At 40.8% G+C, this 18,072-nt stretch overlaps 1 protein-coding gene across 3 annotated transcripts in view; it reads left to right on the forward strand.

Moving 5' to 3' along the window:
- The window catches only part of kif26bb (kinesin family member 26Bb), a 40,678-nt gene that overhangs the window by 10,106 nt on the left and 12,500 nt on the right, over positions 1-18,072 (forward strand). For all 3 annotated transcript variants that reach the window (XM_008398178.3, XM_017302025.2, XM_017302026.2), the window contains exons 5-12: positions 918-1,089; positions 7,340-7,549; positions 8,313-8,406; positions 12,052-12,323; positions 13,321-13,498; positions 13,772-13,910; positions 14,431-14,587; positions 14,932-17,983. In XM_008398178.3, coding sequence (XP_008396400.2) covers positions 918-1,089; positions 7,340-7,549; positions 8,313-8,406; positions 12,052-12,323; positions 13,321-13,498; positions 13,772-13,910; positions 14,431-14,587; positions 14,932-17,983 — 4,274 coding nt within the window. The remainder of the gene's footprint in view (positions 1-917; positions 1,090-7,339; positions 7,550-8,312; positions 8,407-12,051; positions 12,324-13,320; positions 13,499-13,771; positions 13,911-14,430; positions 14,588-14,931; positions 17,984-18,072) is intronic.

Here is an 18,072-nt window from a genome sequence, read left to right on the forward strand (position 1 = left end):
CTTTAATTTTCCTCGGAGCTGATTGGCTGTTAGTTTCTGTAGTAGTGCCAAGACAATGTGCATATTGATCCATAGTAAGGTTTATAGCATTTGTGGGGGTGTTGATCTGAAGTTTTTGTGGATTTTAGATATTCTCGGGTCACTGTGTTTCCTAATCCTGTGAATACTGAATTCCCATAGAAACGTTCCTCTGGAATATTGGCTATTTTCATGCTTTTATTCCAGTTCTCAGAGAAATTACAAACACCCAGTAGCTCCATTTCAGATGCCCCAGTTTTCAGTTATCAGAAAAGTATTGAAGTTAAAGAAAGGACAAACAGACTGAATAAATATGTGATGCATAAAATGACTGGCTGAATAAAGTCTCTTCCCTAAAAAAAAGGACATGGCTGCATGACTGTAGATTTGCAAGATTATGTTTAAGTGAACCTCAAATCTTATGGAATATTAAACTCTACAATCAAATGTGAAAACTTGACCCAGACTGGGCAATGAAGGCAAAATCCATCTACAATGAACTGAGAGTCTGACAAAATCAGACAGAAACCAACTATGTGAAGTTATTGCTGCTAAAGGAGGCTTTAAGATCTATTTAACCATGGGGTGTCTTTACTTTTTCTATCACAACTTTTCAGTTGCAGTTAATAAATGATGAATGAATAAGGATTTATTTGTTTTCGTACACTCGAAGTTCAGTTTAAGTACCTCGTAAAGACCAGAGGCTGTGCTTTTTTTCACCATATCGGTCTTTATTATGGGAAGGACATTTTTATAGTTAGGTTTTTATTTATGTATATATATATACATCTCAGTTCCAGGACTTCAAAATGTTGTGGGAGTGTTTATGCAGTGTTGTATTAGTCACTCGGTACATCCCCCACCGTCTCCCCTGACAACGCCTCTCTCCGTCCCGGCAGGGCGGCTGAGAAGCTCAACTTGACGTTGAGGAAAAAGGGCCAGGCTTCGGATCCAGCTCCCTCCAACCATTCCACCTGCTTCAGAGAGATCATCCAGAAAAACCCACCGCCGGCTCCCCCCTGCCTGCTTCAAGCTGCTGCTCGAAGCAAAGACTCGCCCGACGTTGGCAAGGTTCAAATTCTGATGCATGAGTTCTGCTTTATGGTTTTATAGTGTAATTTGTTTAAAATACCATAAGTTGGTTTTTTTTCTGATTTTACTCGCTGGCACAACTGAAGAAAAAACTAAAATGAACTGGGATACCTGGATAAGTTCCCAGGCAATCAATTACCCCAAAATCTTATGTTAAACTTAAAATTACAAGTTTTTTAGAAATTATATTTCCTATTAAGCCATATTTCTTTATTTTGATTCTATTTTCACTGAAAATGCTCATTAGCTTAGCTCAAAAACATTCCCTGATCACCATTTAAAGTTCCTAGTTTTATAAACTCAAGTATTTTCTTTTACCAAGAGTTTACATTTTTATTGTTTCACAAACATAGTGGAACTGCTCATTTATTGAGCTCATTGTAGGAGCTACTTCACAGTGAAACGCTGGTAAAAACGTTAAAGAGTTAATAGAGGAGCCATGTTGTGATGACATCCTGAAGGCAGAGTTTCAGAAAGAGCAGGAGTTTCTTAAAGAGACAGAGGCCCAATTTCAAAGTGTTAAATTATGAAGTCAAATTTCTTTTAAGTCATATTTGATAAGTATTTTTGTAACGACTGAAGTTAACACATTCCCTTTTTTGTGCTATAAATGATACTTTATGGCTGAAAAACACATAAAACTACAATAAAACCAACAGAGTAAATTTGCACCTTATTCTACATTCTGCTAATAAATGCAGTCATTCTGTGTTGCTGCTGTTGCTTGAACCCCCTTCCTTTCCCACAAACTACACCTTGTAAGTATCTTCCCACCACCTGTGTTGCAGCTTAAAGAAATCTCAGTCAATTAAGCAGAGATCCTATATCACTCCTCCTTCCTGATTCGCTGTAATGTGGTGCTAATGTCTCCATCCTGTTCCTGCCCGCCTTTTTCCTCACCTCCTCTGGGAGAGAAACCGAGGAGATCAATATGGCTGCCTGCCCTCCCTTTGTCTCGGAGATGGACTCTCGGGTTTAGTGTAGAGTTACAGATGAGGACAGACCCCACCTCGGCCCCGCCGCTCAGCTTTGAGAAGCCACTCTTCTTTGCGTGTAAAATGTTCTCCTCAATTATTCATTTGTTATGAATAGAATTTAACGCACGTTTAAAACGGTTAGGGACCCTGCTCTTGCTTAAGGCTTGAAACGTGCGCGGAGAGAAACTGGAAGAAATCCTGAGCACTCATCACGCTGCAGAAAACGCGGCTGTCGGGTTTTCAGATTCAGCCACTAAGTGGTAATCTCATGGCGGTGTAATGCGGTTCTGTGCAACATCAAGATAACTCTGGGCATCGAGATGCGCATGTCTACTTTCGATCTCGCAGAGCTAAATCACAAACAGAAAATGATCGGCTTCATTTTGTGTTGGAATGAGAGCCTAGTAATGGAAGAGGAAAGAGAAAGTGGGGCAGGAAAAGATGCTAATGGAGAAGATAAACATCAGAGTCATCTACTGGCCTGGATAATTGACTCTGGTTACCTCTGCTCACATTCCTGCATGCCTTAAGCTAAGCTTTTTTTAGCTGAGTGGATGCAATTTCAACTACATGGAACCTGCAATATTTTTCCATCAACTTATCTTCATGAAATTAATATTCAGAAGCCTCCAAGTGTTAAATTAAACTCTCCTTTAACAAAGCATACAGCAAACATTCCAACCAGTCTCCCTGTCCCTGATAAATCTTCATGCCACACCTTTCAGATATTTGCACAAAATATTTTTCAATGTCAGTTTCTTTCTGCTTCCCAGTTGTGGACTGCTTTGTGTTTATCAAGTACAATCCCATTTAAATGTGCAGTTGCTATGTAACAAAACATTAAAAAGTGAACCTGCTAATACATTTTCTCTCATTTCAAACATTTATCTAACTGCTGCAGGTCATTCATGAAGAATTTAAATGTTTGTATCTGGCTGCGAAAGAAAAGCGCAGTGAAATGATGTCAGTTACAACAATTCGCACTGCTGAAGTTCATCATCTTACCCCCGACTCCCAGGACTCAATGCTAATCCATTTTGACGCCATCACTTTGTTCACTCAAGTTTTTCTGACTTTCCAAGCTGAGGTTTCTGGTAACATAACTGAAAATAGCATCTCCCCTCTGCTGGTTAACTAAAACTTTGAGGCGATGTTCAGCTACTTCAGCATAACTATTTCAGAATACAATATATGCTTTAGTAAACACAAAGTCATAAACCACTTTTTAAAAGCTATAGTAAAGCAGAAATAACAGCATGCTGTTTTCAAAGAGCTCCAAACATTAAGTTAGTAGTGGGCTAACAGCTCAATTAAACACAATACTTTGTAGATTGTTGCTGTAAAACTCATCCCTTTGCTGCATGAATATACTTTCCCAAGTTACTTTTAGCAACTTCTTCATAGACAATTCCATAATCAGTTGCTGCTATTTGAAAGCTGAACAGTTTGTGGACAAATAAGTTATATTTTTTCTTACTTGTACATTATTTTCTCAGTCTACAGTCTTCTCTGAGGAAAAAACACGTACTGTCAAATTTGTTCAGCCTGTACCCAAACATCACTCATCAATCAGCCAGCTGCAAAAATAGTTGACTCATATTCTAGGCTAATTTAACTTTGCAGATAAAGTGGATTCCCAGGTGAAGTTTGAAGCAGCAAATTTCAAATTAAGTCAGAGTGCAGCATAATAATAATGCACGTGTAGCATGTAGCAACTCTGTGATTTCTGTTTCAGTCTTAGTGGCGAATAGCAGGGTATTACTGTAAGCAGTAGAGGAAATTTGCACATTGAAGGTTGGTTTATTGCTGATTCATGGTGGTTGTACCGTCTAGATCAGGGGTCCCCAAACTTTTTCCTGTGAGTGTCACATAACGTTTCCCTTCTCTGGTGGGGGCCGGAGTCAGTTTGCAACAGAAAAGGTGTGACAATTGCAGGAATGTCTAAATGTAAAAATGTATTGTTTTCCAGAAAGCACAATCAAATAACCCTCTCTGGGTTGTTCACAGAAAAATCCAGGAAGGATTATAGTCCGTATTTTCCGAACTATGAGCCGCGCTGGACTATAAACCACAACCCCAAAGTTTTTTGTTTTTTTTAAACCAGTAAACATACACATATAAGCCGCAGATATCTCTGCCGCTCCAGGTTTTCCACAACGATGCAGCAGCAGCAGCAGAGGGGGGCGGACACCCAAAATTTGAGTCATAACAGGTCAATTGAATATCACATTTATTACGTTGAAAAAGAAAAATTACCAAGTTTAGATTGAACTGAACTGATTACGGTAGTTTCCGAATGGTAACTGTAACAGTAAAAGCGCTGATCCTTTGTGTCTGATACTAGCATGTGCTAAATGACAATGGGCGTCTTCTTCTTCTTTAGATTTCAACAGCAGCTTGCATCCATTATTGTTGCACTACTGCCATCTACCGGATCCTAATATCTATACCTCAAATTCTCATAATGATCCCAGTATTATTTTAAAAACTGTTAAATAGCATTTCCCCTCAATGCTTGTAATGAAGAGATCTTCATTACTGGGACTGTTTTACTTAAGTCTCTGTATAGCACTTTATTTAGCACTGCACTTTAAATGGAGATTTGCACATAAATGACAATTTGCACACAAGAAGTTTTAATTGTATTTATTGAGGATATTAGTAATTAGCATGTAGCCTTTTGTTCTGGGCTCTGCACAGCTGCTCCTCATTGACAAGTGAGGTGGTTGCCTGTGAAGGGAGGATAATTGTTACTCAGCAATGAGCTACTGGTGGGTAAAACTGAGCAAATGTTTGTACATAATCTGTTAGGTGTGGAGTGCTGATATTGAGTGACTCACCTGTCTTTTCTGTGTCCTCTCCAGGGTGTTTGGACAAATTCTACCCCAGGGGTCCAGACACCATTTATAGGTTCCGGGAGAGGCCATTGAAAAGTGGGGGGAGGAAATCGTTTATGGGTTTTTGTGGTGTTTCATTTGGTGTAAGATAAAATATAAAATATTTATAAAAAGTACATTTTAATGTTTATATTTAATAAAATGTAGTTTATTGAAATAGGTGGAGATTTGGGAAGTGAGATCCCCCTGTGAATTGGAGAAGGTTGAGTCCAACACAGCTGAGACTATTTAAGCCTGCAGTTTCACCTGTGAAAGGGGATTGGGATTTGAGATTGAGTGCTGTGTGTTGATGCTGTGAATAAATCCACTACTGTTTTCCACCTGAATCTGCCTCAAATAGTCTTCCTCACCATAAAATCCAACTGCAAAAGGCTGCCTTGTTACAATGCTATTTAACTTAACAACATTCTCAAATTCCAATTCCCTATTAAAATCTAATTCCGTTTTAATGGGCGCGTTCTTCTTTTATTTCCAATTTTGACTTCCAATGATTCACTTTGTAATGGTCTCGCTATGGTGTCTTGTACCAAAACTAACCATCTGCCAAACTCCTTTCACACGAGTCAGGATTAATTAGTTCTTCCTTTATTTCAATGTAGAATGGAGTGAAACTGTCAAAACACAAACAACTCAGGATGAGCTCAGAGCAGCTTACAGAAGTGTTTTACATTCAGATACATACATTAGAAGTACAACTGATACAACAGCTACCTCTGAATGCTATGAGCTACCTCTGCAATGCTATATGTAACGACCTGAGAAATCTTAGCAGCCTGCTAGTTAGCAATGATGTAGCACATAATCAAATCGCCCATAGGTATTTCCAAAACTAATTCAATAAACAAGTTACTTCTTTTATCATATTTTAACATAAAGGCTCGTTTTGAAGTATAAGCTGCTACTTACAGGCATTGCTTCGAAGAACTCGGCCTGGAATGCGGCATTCATAACAGACGTGTGTGTTCATCTGACCTACCGCTAACAAACAACTGTACTGATTAAATAACATAAAAGTAAAGCAGTTCCCTAAAAGTCCAACAGATGGCAGCAACGCGCCATGCAAAACAAAACACCCACAGTTTACAGGACACACTTCCTGCTAAAGAGCCCCCTGGTGGTTGAAGAAAAATCCACATATAAGCGGCTTATAGTCCGGAAAATACAATATATGATAAAAAAATCTGAATGTTCTCTGGTATTGTTCAGGGGGCCGGAACAAATGTGGAGGCGGGCCGTAGTTTGGGGATCACTGGTCTAGATGTAATGGATATCTATATTTGAACCCAAATGCTTCTCAGAATAAATCATTGACTCCATTCAAATTCAGATACAAAAGTGACCTGAGTCTGATTCAGCACAAAAAATACACAAATAAAATAATGCAGTGTGGGCAGAAAAACAAAGTACAATGGATGCCCAACTATTCACAGTTCAGGACAATATTCTCAGATTCACTTGTTTGTGGATTTCTCTGTGGTTTCTAATTCCAAATTATTCATGGAAAATTTGCCATTTACGGATTTCTTTGGAAGACAGCACTGCTTGGAAAGCTGAGATACTTACGTGCAATGTTACTTGACGTTTGCAAAACAGCCAATCCAGGACCACCATTCATTTTACTTGCCGGTGATTGGCTATACCTCCAAGAGCGTGGATAAGGAAAACGATGGTTGATAGCTTCTACAGTAGCGCCGAACATTATTAAAGAATAGTTGGTGTTTGAACTATTAAAATAGGTAGTTATTGATGTCTTTAGTTGTCCCTAACCACTGCAAATACAGGGGGTACACTGTGTCATTCTATTGTCTGTATGTAGGTTTGTTTGTATGTTCACTTCTACAAAAAAATCCAATAACTACTCTTTTCTTAAAGTACAATGCATGATGGATACCTGCAACCATGATGGATACCTGCAACCATAACACGTCCTTATGGAAGACCTTACAAACACACCAAATGTTCAAACATTTGAGATATTTTTGGAAAAACCCACCAGTCTAGTATTTTAAAGATCCACTTAACCTTCCAAAAACCATAGTACAGGAATACTGATACTTACTGTACTTGTGGTTCTTCTGTCATTGGATCTGGACCTTTGAAATTGGGCTGTGGTGAGACAAAACTATCAGACTCTAACAATCTGCAGGGCAGATCAGATGTTTCACAGCTCACTCTTGGACAGATTTTGTAGTTTGGGTAAATTGTCCTGTCTCTGGCACAACATTCTTTTCTTTCTCAATTCAGCTTATTCTCTGTATGTAATCTGAGATTTAACAGGGTAATCATCGCCCTGCAGCCCGGTGTGTACAGCAGTTAATCAGCATGGCTCTCCTTCTCATTCCCTTCCACTCTCAGGTCAAAGTCGTGCTGAGGGTGAGCCGATTGCTGTCAGAGAGCCACGGCCAGCCACCTGTTCTCCGCATCGACCCGTCCAGGAAGAGAGTCACCATCATGGATCCAGTCACCAAACACTTATCCTACAGCACAATGACTCTAGGCAGGGAGATGAGAAGTCCACTGAAGACCTTCAACTTTGATGCAGCTTATTCTCAGGATTCAGGACAGGTTTGGTTCTTCATACTAACAATTATAAGTTGCGTTTCAATTGCAAATGTGTGCAAAACTTTGTCAATATTCTGCCAATGTTGAAAAAACACAATTTTGCAATTGCAGCGTTTGCATTAAATAAGAAACGCGATTAAAATCCCACACGAAGAAGTTTGTTCACGCATTATGTTGTTGAAAACCATTCTGCTCCATGATCCTCCAACTACTTCCTGTAGTTTTCTTCTTCATGGCAACATCTGGTTGTTGGTCATGTGCCTCGTTGATGCGGAAAGTGTTTCCGTCGCAGTTTTGTGAAATCAACCAATCTTGACACGGCTAAAAAAATTCACTTCATCCTAATATCAAAACTTTTTATGGAAATACCAGAGATTTTTCGAAATTGACTTTTCCATTAAGCAAACATCTTTGAAATGTAAATTATACGGTTAATGGAAATGCAGCTAGAGACTGGTTGAGTGATTCTGTTTGGATTTTAATGTAACTGCCATTTTGTGCATTTATGCCAGATACAAAAGGCATTCAGAGCACAATTCATCCTTCTGTATATTACCGTACACCCCACTGTGGTTCCCCCCGTCTATCTAATGACCAGAAAACTGACACCACTCCCCCCGGTAGGACTCTTCGGCTCGGCTTACACATGTCAAAGCTCACGGGAAAACCCGTGTAAACTCCCCTCCTGCTTCAGATTTTCAGCTGGACTGCACTCACATTTTCGGTGTTGAGATCAATCGCCCTGTCCTTTGTCCCGTTTGCCCAGGCTGAAGTTTGCACAGGCGTCTTGGCTGACGTCATCCGTTGTGTCCTCAGTGGCAGTGATGGATGCGTTTTGGGCCTAGGATGCGCTGATGTGGGTAAGTCATTGGTCGCAGCGAGAGGTCACAGGTTAAAATCTTAAGCTGGGAGTGCGACGCTGTTATAAATGTTAAAAGCCGCTCTGCACCCTTCCTCCTGCCACTCTTACCATCATTCAATCTTTCCTCTTAACTTAAACTCCATGTCTCCATTGTCTCTGTGTGTCCTTGCGTTAGTCTTGACACATTTCCTCTGCTTTTTTTGTGGATTTCGCTTTTTCCTGAGCCATATTTATGTCATGCCATTTCAGCTATTTGACTCTTTATCATTCAAACTATACATTGACATTTTTCGAATTCTACTCCTTCCATACTCCAAAGGACACTTTTTCTAAGATTGACTGAAAACAAAGTGGGCTGTGATATGTTTCTATTAGGAAGATGGGACCCTGCACTTAGCGCTGCAGCAGGGATTTAATAGATTTTTTTTTTTTTTTTACCACAGACACCAAGATACACACACACACATACACACACATGTGCGGTAAGGACAGAGTCTCCTTGTAACTGCTTTTTCACATGACGCCACCCTCCGTAAATCTGATTGAATTAGTCGGCCGATACGGAGTGCATGTGGCCCGCGGCCAGAGGGATATCAATCTCCTAAACAGAATACCATTCCCCCTGAATAACGGCGGGCAGCTCGGCCTTTAATTGGAGTAAACCAATTCTCTTATCCTCATTCAATTAGACTATGGATAAGACAAGAGAAGGTAAAGCCAGACCCATATCTCACAACGAATGTAGGGCAAAAGTGCAAAAAGAGATGCAACATGTCATCTGTTTGGGGTTTTGTAGGAGGTTCTGGACTTTGGCAAATACACACCGCTGATAAAAAGTATTTGAGCCTAGCTTGGTTTTATTTCTTCAATTTTTTTTTGTCACACAAATGTTTCTAATAAGCAAATAAATTGTAACATCTGACAAAGATAGCCTGAGTGAATGTGAAATGTAGCTTTAAAAATAATTTCTTTATTGAGGAAAAACAAATGGATCCATACCAATTGCTCCCTAAGAATGATAACTGGTTGTGTCACCTTTGGCAGCAACCAAGTGTTAATTAGCTGGATTTATGTCCAGATTTTGACAGGGCCAGTCTAAAATTCTTATATTTTCATTTAGTTTTGAACAGTTTGTGGTGCTACTGTCCTTTAATCACAGTTTTCAGACAGGAAAAGAGCTGAAAGAGAAGAAAGATATGCAATAAAGCTACTCAGGTCAGGAGTTGTTGAGACCAAACAGCCTTCTTTAATTGATGAGCTGCTCTAGAGCTACAAGTCTCCATAATTTTTAAAAACCATTTAGAGATGGACTTGCATTTGTGCTTTTAATTATTGTCCTTCTGCATACCTAGCTCAAATATTTGCTCATTAGCAGATAGGGCTGTGTAATAATATAGATTTTGCGATATATATTGATATTTTCTTTCCTAGAAAAAAATCAATATTCATTCGCAAGTATCGTAACATCCAACTGTCACCTTGCTCACTCACTGCTTGCTTCGCCGGGAGAGTGATTAGGTCATCAGACTTAGAGTGATTCCTTCAAATTAGAGGTGTGCCGATCGATCGGTCACCGATCATAATCGGCCGATTTTCGTGAAAAAGTGCATGATCGGTGATCGGCGATCATTGGCTCTTGTTGCCAATACCGATCACCTGCATCTCATTTCGCAGCCTGCCTATGCAGCTGGTCTCCTCTTTCCTTCACACTGCGCAAACGCGCAGCAACAAATCCTAAGCGATGTTGAACTATAACGCACTGGGCAAGTTTGCATGTTGCGGCGGAAAATTGAAGCACGTCAAAATGCATCAACACAACGAAGCTAATACGACATAAAAACAATGCCATACTTGACGGAGTTTGGCTACATCGAGGCTCACTGCAGTAAAAAAGACATATGGAGGATCAGATAGCAGGTAAAGCAGCGCACAGCTACAAACACTCACCCGGATTAGCATGACGGTCAGAAAGCTAAACAAATAACCTGCAAAATAATTTAAGTCTTCGAGCTGCGATGTAAGACGCTGGTTCTGCTCTCGCTGTTGAACCGCTGCTACGCGCTACAGGTAGTAATATTTCACAGACGGAGCGCCGCTTCTGCTCCACCTGGTAGTGACTCTCACACTGAACCTCTGTTTAAAGCTGCAGCATCTAACCTAAAAAATACATTTTACATACGTATTAAAACTTTCGCTGTCCTAACATGAGACAGATAATCTCTGACAAAATAATTGATCTCCTCCCTGCTCTGCATAATTACTCCGCTCAGTCAGAAACAGCCACTCAGAACTAGCAGTAATCAGCTAGCCCCCATGCTATCAGGAAGTTTTCATTCAGTACCTGTGGATTGTTTATTGTAATGGAACCTGTATTTGCCATTGAATGTTAAGTTTTATACTTGAATTTTTTTGGCAATGTTGAGAGGTTTTATTTTGGCTCTTTGCATTATTTAGCCTCTTCAGAGCCTTCATATGTTATCAGTCTGTTAAAGGTAGTATTACCGATAGCAGTACAATTTGCAGAATGCTTGTTTAGTTTTCTTCTTGGAAAAAGTTATTAAAAACAAGTTTTGGTCTAAATTAAGGTGAATTCATGGTTTCTTTTTCCACATAATGTAATCGGTAGTGTTTATGATAAAAAAAAATAAAAAAAATTATGTGATCGGTATCGGTGATCGGTATCGGTGATCGGCCCTCATGGGTGATCTGTATCGGTATCGGCAGGAAAAAACCTGATCGGCACATTTCTACTTCAAATGTTAAGTGTCAAGGTTAAAAAGGTATTATTTACTTTACAAATGCATGTAAGCTACAGTTTGTACTGTTTCAGTTAAAAGAAACATGTTTTCTCATCATTTCTTTAATTCATTTTGTCCAGCTGTCGACTTTAAGTCTGTGTCCATGTCCAACCAGAGCCAGGTATTGTGTAGTTGGTGCTTTTAATCAGTTTTCAGTTAAATTAATTCAATCCAACTCTATAACAGTCACAAAATGTCACCAAAATCCCTCTGTCCCTCTAAAATCTTTCAGAAAATTGCAAAAGTGTATTAAATTGTATCGTTTGCCGAATATCGCAATATATATCGTATTGTGAGCAGAATATTGTGTATCGTATCGTATCGTATCGTATCGTGAGATTATTGTATCACTACAGCCTTATTAGTAGACCTCCGTAGAGCTTGACTGAGTAAGTGAACGAAGCCATTAAGTCCGTGTTGTACACGCTTCCAAACATTGAGCAATTAAAGTCGCAGCAAGATGAAAGTTTAAGACATTTTATTCTCTCTGGATGCTGAAGCTTCCTCCGAATCTAAAAGCATGACTGTATGGTCAATTGGTCTTTCTAAATTGCCCTTGGGTATAAGTGTGTGCGTATATAGTTGTGACCTGTGATTGACTGGTGTCAGTCTGTCCAGGGTTGCTCAATTACAGCTGGAGATGCTATCTCCCCTGCAAGCGTTTAGACATGGGATGGATGGAAAAAATATAAAAAGCTCTAAAGATCAGAACATAAAGAACCTATGGGCAGAAAATGATTACTGATATTAAAAGAGATGTGACGATTCATCATATCAAGTAACATTTTCATGTTTTGGCGCGACGCTTGCAAACACTCATCCGCCTGCTGTGTTGTATTCTTCAGCGTCTTGGTCCAGCATGGTGGGAAGCAGTGACAACCTGCAGAAGCTCGGCCTGATTCCCTGTGGCGTCTCCTGGCTGTACAGCGCCATCGAGCGGCGCAGGGAGAAGACCTGGACCGAGCTGACGGTGTCTGTGTCGGCTGTGGAGCTGTGCTGCGGCGAAGAGGACACCCTCAGAGACCTGCTGGGGGAGGTGGTCCCCTCGCCGAGCAGCGTGCAGGGCAGCCCGAAGGCCCACGTTAGAGTCACCGAAGACCCAGTCAACGGAATACAGGTATGAGGACGTTTTGTGATTTGTGAGGGAAAATACGCTTTACAGGTTGAAGAAAATCAAATTCAGTCCTTTTAAGAAACACATTTTTTATCCAAATGACTTGTTACAATCCAATCAATCATAGTAAATGAGGTTAAATCCAGCCACCAGAGAGTTGTGAGGGTGTAGCTAACTGGTAATGCAACGGCTTCTTTTTGGCTCAGGTTTGTTGGCAATGCATCAAATACTCCATTTAAAGAATTAGAATCCAACGGAGAGCTATTTTACAGTTCCTGTAACTGCTTGAAACGAGAAGCTGTATCATGTTTACATCATAATAAGATTTATTACCGAGCCAATAATGTCATTTTAGTGTATTTATGCGAAACAAATAAATTTTGATAGAAACATTTATTAGTTTGATTTTATATTTTTTACTTTCTCTACATAATGAAATAAATATGTAATACAATTTGGGATTCCTTTTGTCATGGTAATAAAACTCTGGATGGGATATTAAATCTTAATTGCTACATTATCATCATCCAATATGGCTGCCTAATGGCAAGAATTTCAGGGTTCAAACCTCAGTTTATGCCAAATAGATGCTTCATCAATATCTGATTCTGTGATTAGATTTCAATTTTTTTAGCATCTATGGTTTTGAGGTTTGCATCACTAATTTATTGGCTTTATTTGATAATTAGGTTATTGGTCTCCAGTAAATAGAACTTTAATTGTTAATTCACTTATCAACAACAGATTGCTTTCCAAACTGAACAAGCCTGGTATGGAAAGAAATAAATGACACAAAAAATAAATAATGAAAAATCAGTTAGCATAAGCAGCTAGCGTCATCTGAACATTTAATTCTGAACATTTCTGCCAGCTTCTAGATCAAAGCTTTACCACGCCTGAGCACTGCCAATAGTAACATAGATATGATAGCGACAATGCTAGCATGCGTCCAACACATGTACAAGCTAAATGCTAACGCTATTTTCTGCTGTCTCTCTAGCTACGTAACCACAACCGTGTGAAGGCCCCCACAGCAGAGCGAGCCGCCTCTCTCCTGGACGCAGCCATGGCAGCGCGGCGACACACCGACTTTATTACATACCTGTGTCACAGCTCCATAATGTTCTTCACCCTTTACGTCCAGCCACCTCGTACTGAGAGCAGCACCATTGGAAAAGGTTTTCATGGAATTTCTTTCTTCCAGCTTTTTTTTCTGGTGAATTACAGTAGAGCTACCATGCCTATCTTACATTTCCAACTCGGAACCCAAAAATTCCTGACATTAGAGTTAAAATCAGAATGCAGCATGAACTGCTTTATGCATTTTCCAATATATTATTTTCCATGTTTAGTTTAAAACTTAGTAATTCCAATACTTAGTTATGTAATTTATAATGGTTTCATTTACGCAAAATATCAACCCTCTTTTTCTGTTTGATTTCCATTCCCAGGTTCACGGGGAACCACTAAGTTGACCATGATTGATGTCTGCAGTGGGATGAGGGGCGTGAGCAAAAACAAGCTTCCTCATTCTGACTTGGGCTCCGTTGTCCTGGCTCTCTTAAGCGGAAATAAAACCATCCCCAGCAAGTAAGAGTTTATATGCACGCTGACATTGGTGTAAACATTTGTAAAATATATGTCTCTAAAGTCAACTGTGTTACTGCCTAACTAATCTTTCACAAAATGTATGCCTGGAATATATTCATATCCCAAAATGATTCACACAACTGGGAAATTTAGTATTAAGTATTTTTTTAACTTCACCAACATGTTTCTTTTCACTAATACAATGAAATGCTATAGACTTGTTGGCTATTCTAGTGGCAACATCTCAAAGCAGATTTTAATGAATACTGAATAGTTGTAGATTCCAAGGATGTGGAACAAAAGGGATGCAAGGTAAATAGAAACATGTATTTAGGGCAATGTTATTTTTTGGGAAAAGCCTGTGTCACTCCCAATCATAAAAACAAGCTCTTAATTGAATAAAATAACTTTAAATCCAAATCTACCAGCGATGTGGGTAATTTCAGGTACATTTATACAATTGCAGAACAGCTGGATGTCTGAAGTTATTATCTGAATATATGAATATGTATTTGCTCAGGTCCAGTAAGTTAGCAATGCTCCTTCGGGAATCCATGCCTTCAAATTGCCACATTGCTGTGATTGGTCAAGTTGCTGACTCATTAGCACATCTTCAAGAGTCCTTCGCTACCATTCAGCTGGCTTCTCGCATTCGCAGGACACAGAAGAAGACAAAGGTACAACACAATATCTAATTACTCCCATCTAATTGATCTAGTAGAAGTCTCAAATTGTCAGTCTTTGTGTTGGTTATATTAACATTATATGTGGCTACAAGCAAGTTTTACATCACCATGTATTTAGAAATTTGTAGTGTTGGGTGAAACAACCAAAGCTACTAAATGCATAAAATGGTGAAAAGCCAAAATAAGCAGCACCTATTTTCTGTTTTTCAGAAATAGAACAGCATGCACAATTAATCACTGAGTTTTCGATCACCCTTAGCCATATTGTGTTATTATTGTGTCTACTGTACTGCAAAGTCTGTTTGAACCAACAACATATTTTATCTGTCTTACAGCAGTCGACATCATGTTCTCCTTGTGGACGGAGTTTGACCAAAGATAAAAAAGGTCCTCGTTCTTTGGCCCTGCGAGCATTCCACTCCACAGAAGAGGTAGACATGGACTTCCCATCTTTCCGGCTACGTGGTGAGCTGTATCGCTCCAGCAGTGACCAGTCCTGTGACACCGTCATCCAGATAAATTCTGACGGCTCGGTCCACTCCAAGACAGTCCCAATGCTGGCGCAACCCGAGTTTGTGCCGATCATACCTTCTCTGCATCCTAACAAGTCCGACTTGGATGACCCAGAGTTCACAGCACTTCTCCAGGAACTTTTGCTAATTCCTCAGTTGCACGGAGAAAAAAAGACAGAGGAAACTGCACAGGGGAACATTGAAGGACTGAGAGCAGAAGGGAAACCACCGGAGAGAGACTGTCTTAAGTGTGACACCTTTGCTGAACTTCAAGAACGTCTGGGTTGTATCGATGGAAGTGAGGTAACAATGGAAGTCCTCAAGTCCTCCTTGAAAGGTGCTACTCTAAAGAATATTTTAGCCAAAACACAACCCCAGAAAGAAGCATCCAAAGCCCCACATACATTGTTGAATGTGGGTAAAGGCTGTACTCAGGCGTCTTTTGGGGAAAAGCAGACAGATGGTGCTGTCCCGACAGACAGTTTTCAGAGGGAGGATTCAGGTTTATTTGACTGTGAGGAGTGCAGTGCAAACAGCTCCAGTGAAGAACTGATGAATCAAGCTCTGGGACTTAGCATGACATGCCCATCTGAGCTTCCTAAAACGAGAGCAGTTAAGTCAGGTAACAATGTCCTATCCAAATGTCTTGAAGCAAATTCCCATAGCAAGCCTGCTGCCAGTTTATCTGAACACCCACCACCGGAGAACCATGAAGCTGCAAATTGGTTCAAACCAGATAAACGCGCTTCACCCATCGGTAAAAGCTCTCCCATATCTCCTTCGTCCTCTTGCTCCTCTTCACACTCTATGGCTAAAAGCGTTGTGATCGGGGATCACAGCTCAAAGGACAGTAAGGAAATGAAGGCCACCATTACAGTGACAGTTCAACAGCCGTTGGACAAAATGGGTCAAGACGAACTGGTCTTCTCTATGGTAGAGGAGGTGACCATCAGTGGAGCATACAACAGCGGGAACGCAGGTGGGAACATTATTTGTTTCAGAGAGCCTGCACAGTCACAAGAACATGGTCAAACCTCTGCTAGCGCCCAACCTATCAGAATCATTGGTGACGTCAGTGATGACTGTTCAGCTTCAGCGCCCCCTGCTGATCAGTCTGCAAACACAGACCAATGCAATGAAAAGGCTCAAAATCATTTCAAAAGAGAAATTAGGTTCTTGCCTTCATTTATTAACCCTATGTTGATGAATATGGACTGTGATTTAGATGATGCGAAAGAAGAGAAAAGTACTCCTGAAACCTCTAAAGATATCAACTCAGCTTCTGAACTCAAAAGAAAAAACACCAGAAGTGCAGAGGACAAAAATGTAGATAAGCAGACTCAAAGTTGTGCTTCTGAGATTCATCATCTTAAGAAGCCTGATAGAACAAGTAGTCTAACTTCCTTCAACCAACCGGTCTCAGAAGATAAAGATATCTGCAAAAAAGCTTTGGAGAACAAAATGTGTGAAAAGAGACTTGAAAGTACAGATAAAGGCCACCCTCGAGATTGCAAGCATGTTTATTCCACACACAGTCAGAAGGTCTCAAAGGGGGTAGACGCTGCTTGCAGACAAGTTGGAAGCAACCACATGAGAACTGGTGTTGCACCTGGTTGCTATGAAACCATACCCGTTTCCTTTTTGTCAGGTAGCCTGCCGAGAGCCTGGCAAAATCCCAGCCACAGAGAGAACCCCTCAAGGGGGGTGACATCATCTACTCCATGTAGCCCAGGGGAAACTCTGGAGAGAAGGCACAGCAGACGGCAGTCTACTGAAAACCACAGCCTCCACACCTCCTCTCCACAAAAATACATCCCAGAGGTCAAACAAGATTCAGCGTGTGCCCTCAGAAAGGGAAATGAATCTCTTTTTACCCCAAACCCCACAAGGAAACATGACAATTCGAGTAGCAGGTATAGGCCTCCTGCCGATAACAGCAGTAGGCTTTTTAATACCAAACTGGAGCAGCTGGCTAGAAGGACTAATTCCCTTGGAAGAATCCCAAGAGACTTCCCAACCATGGAAAGAGGCAGGAGTAACACTTCTATGAGTTCCAAGGAAACCTCCAAGGGAAGCAATCAAGCTAGTTGTAAAGGAAGTCATAAAGAAAACTATGAAGGAGATTGTACCTTTCCAAGGGCCAATAGGAGCCCTAGGAGAAATCCACGTTCTGACCATAGTCATTACTTCTTTCACACAGAAAATCCTCCGTCTCAGTCTGCCAAGCATTCTCATTCCAAGCTTTCTGCTGTTGGAAAACTCAAGATCGCAACTCCCAAAGTTCGTCGGCAGTCTTCCCCCAGCATCAAGACTCTAAACATGTCCCACAAAAGTCTGCAACATTCCAGCCGCAGTGCCAGTCTGTCACCAGACAGTAAAATGGTTAGCTTTGAGCGAATGTCCTCATTTTTTCCCTCTTCCCCACCACGGTCTCATCGTTCCATCAGTCGAACTCCAAGCCAGAGCTCCACATGCTCGTCTACAAAATCCGCCATTCAGGGAATCATCAATGGCCGAATCACGGACCTTCTTAAGGAAAGGTCCTCCAGTCCCTCCTCATGCGGACCGGATCAGATGTCCCCTCTTCCCTCGCCGTACAGCCAGGTGACTGCTCCTCGTTCACCGGACCATTTAAGCGGGCACGCGAGCGACACCACTAGTGTGTTGAGTGGAGATTTGCCACCAGCCATGGGGAAGACGTCCCTGCATTTTTCTAACCGGAGCAGCCTGGTTAGCAGTGGGTATGACAGCTTAGTAAGAGACAGCGAAGCCACAGGAAGCAGCACATCAAACAGAGATTCTGTCAGCGACAGGAGTGGATCTCTGCTCAGTGTGACGCGCAGCAGCCGATCATCACGAAGGAGAGGAAACACAGGTAAGACCCCTGTAGTAAAATTTTTTAAAAACCTGACTCATGCTCTCTTTAGGAACCCATTTGCACTTTAAGACCCTGACAACATTACT

The sequence above is a fragment of the Poecilia reticulata genome, chromosome 21 (assembly GCF_904066995.2).
Source record: "Poecilia reticulata chromosome 21, P_reticulata-male-v2, whole genome shotgun sequence".
NCBI classification, from domain to species: domain Eukaryota; kingdom Metazoa; phylum Chordata; class Actinopteri; order Cyprinodontiformes; family Poeciliidae; genus Poecilia; species Poecilia reticulata.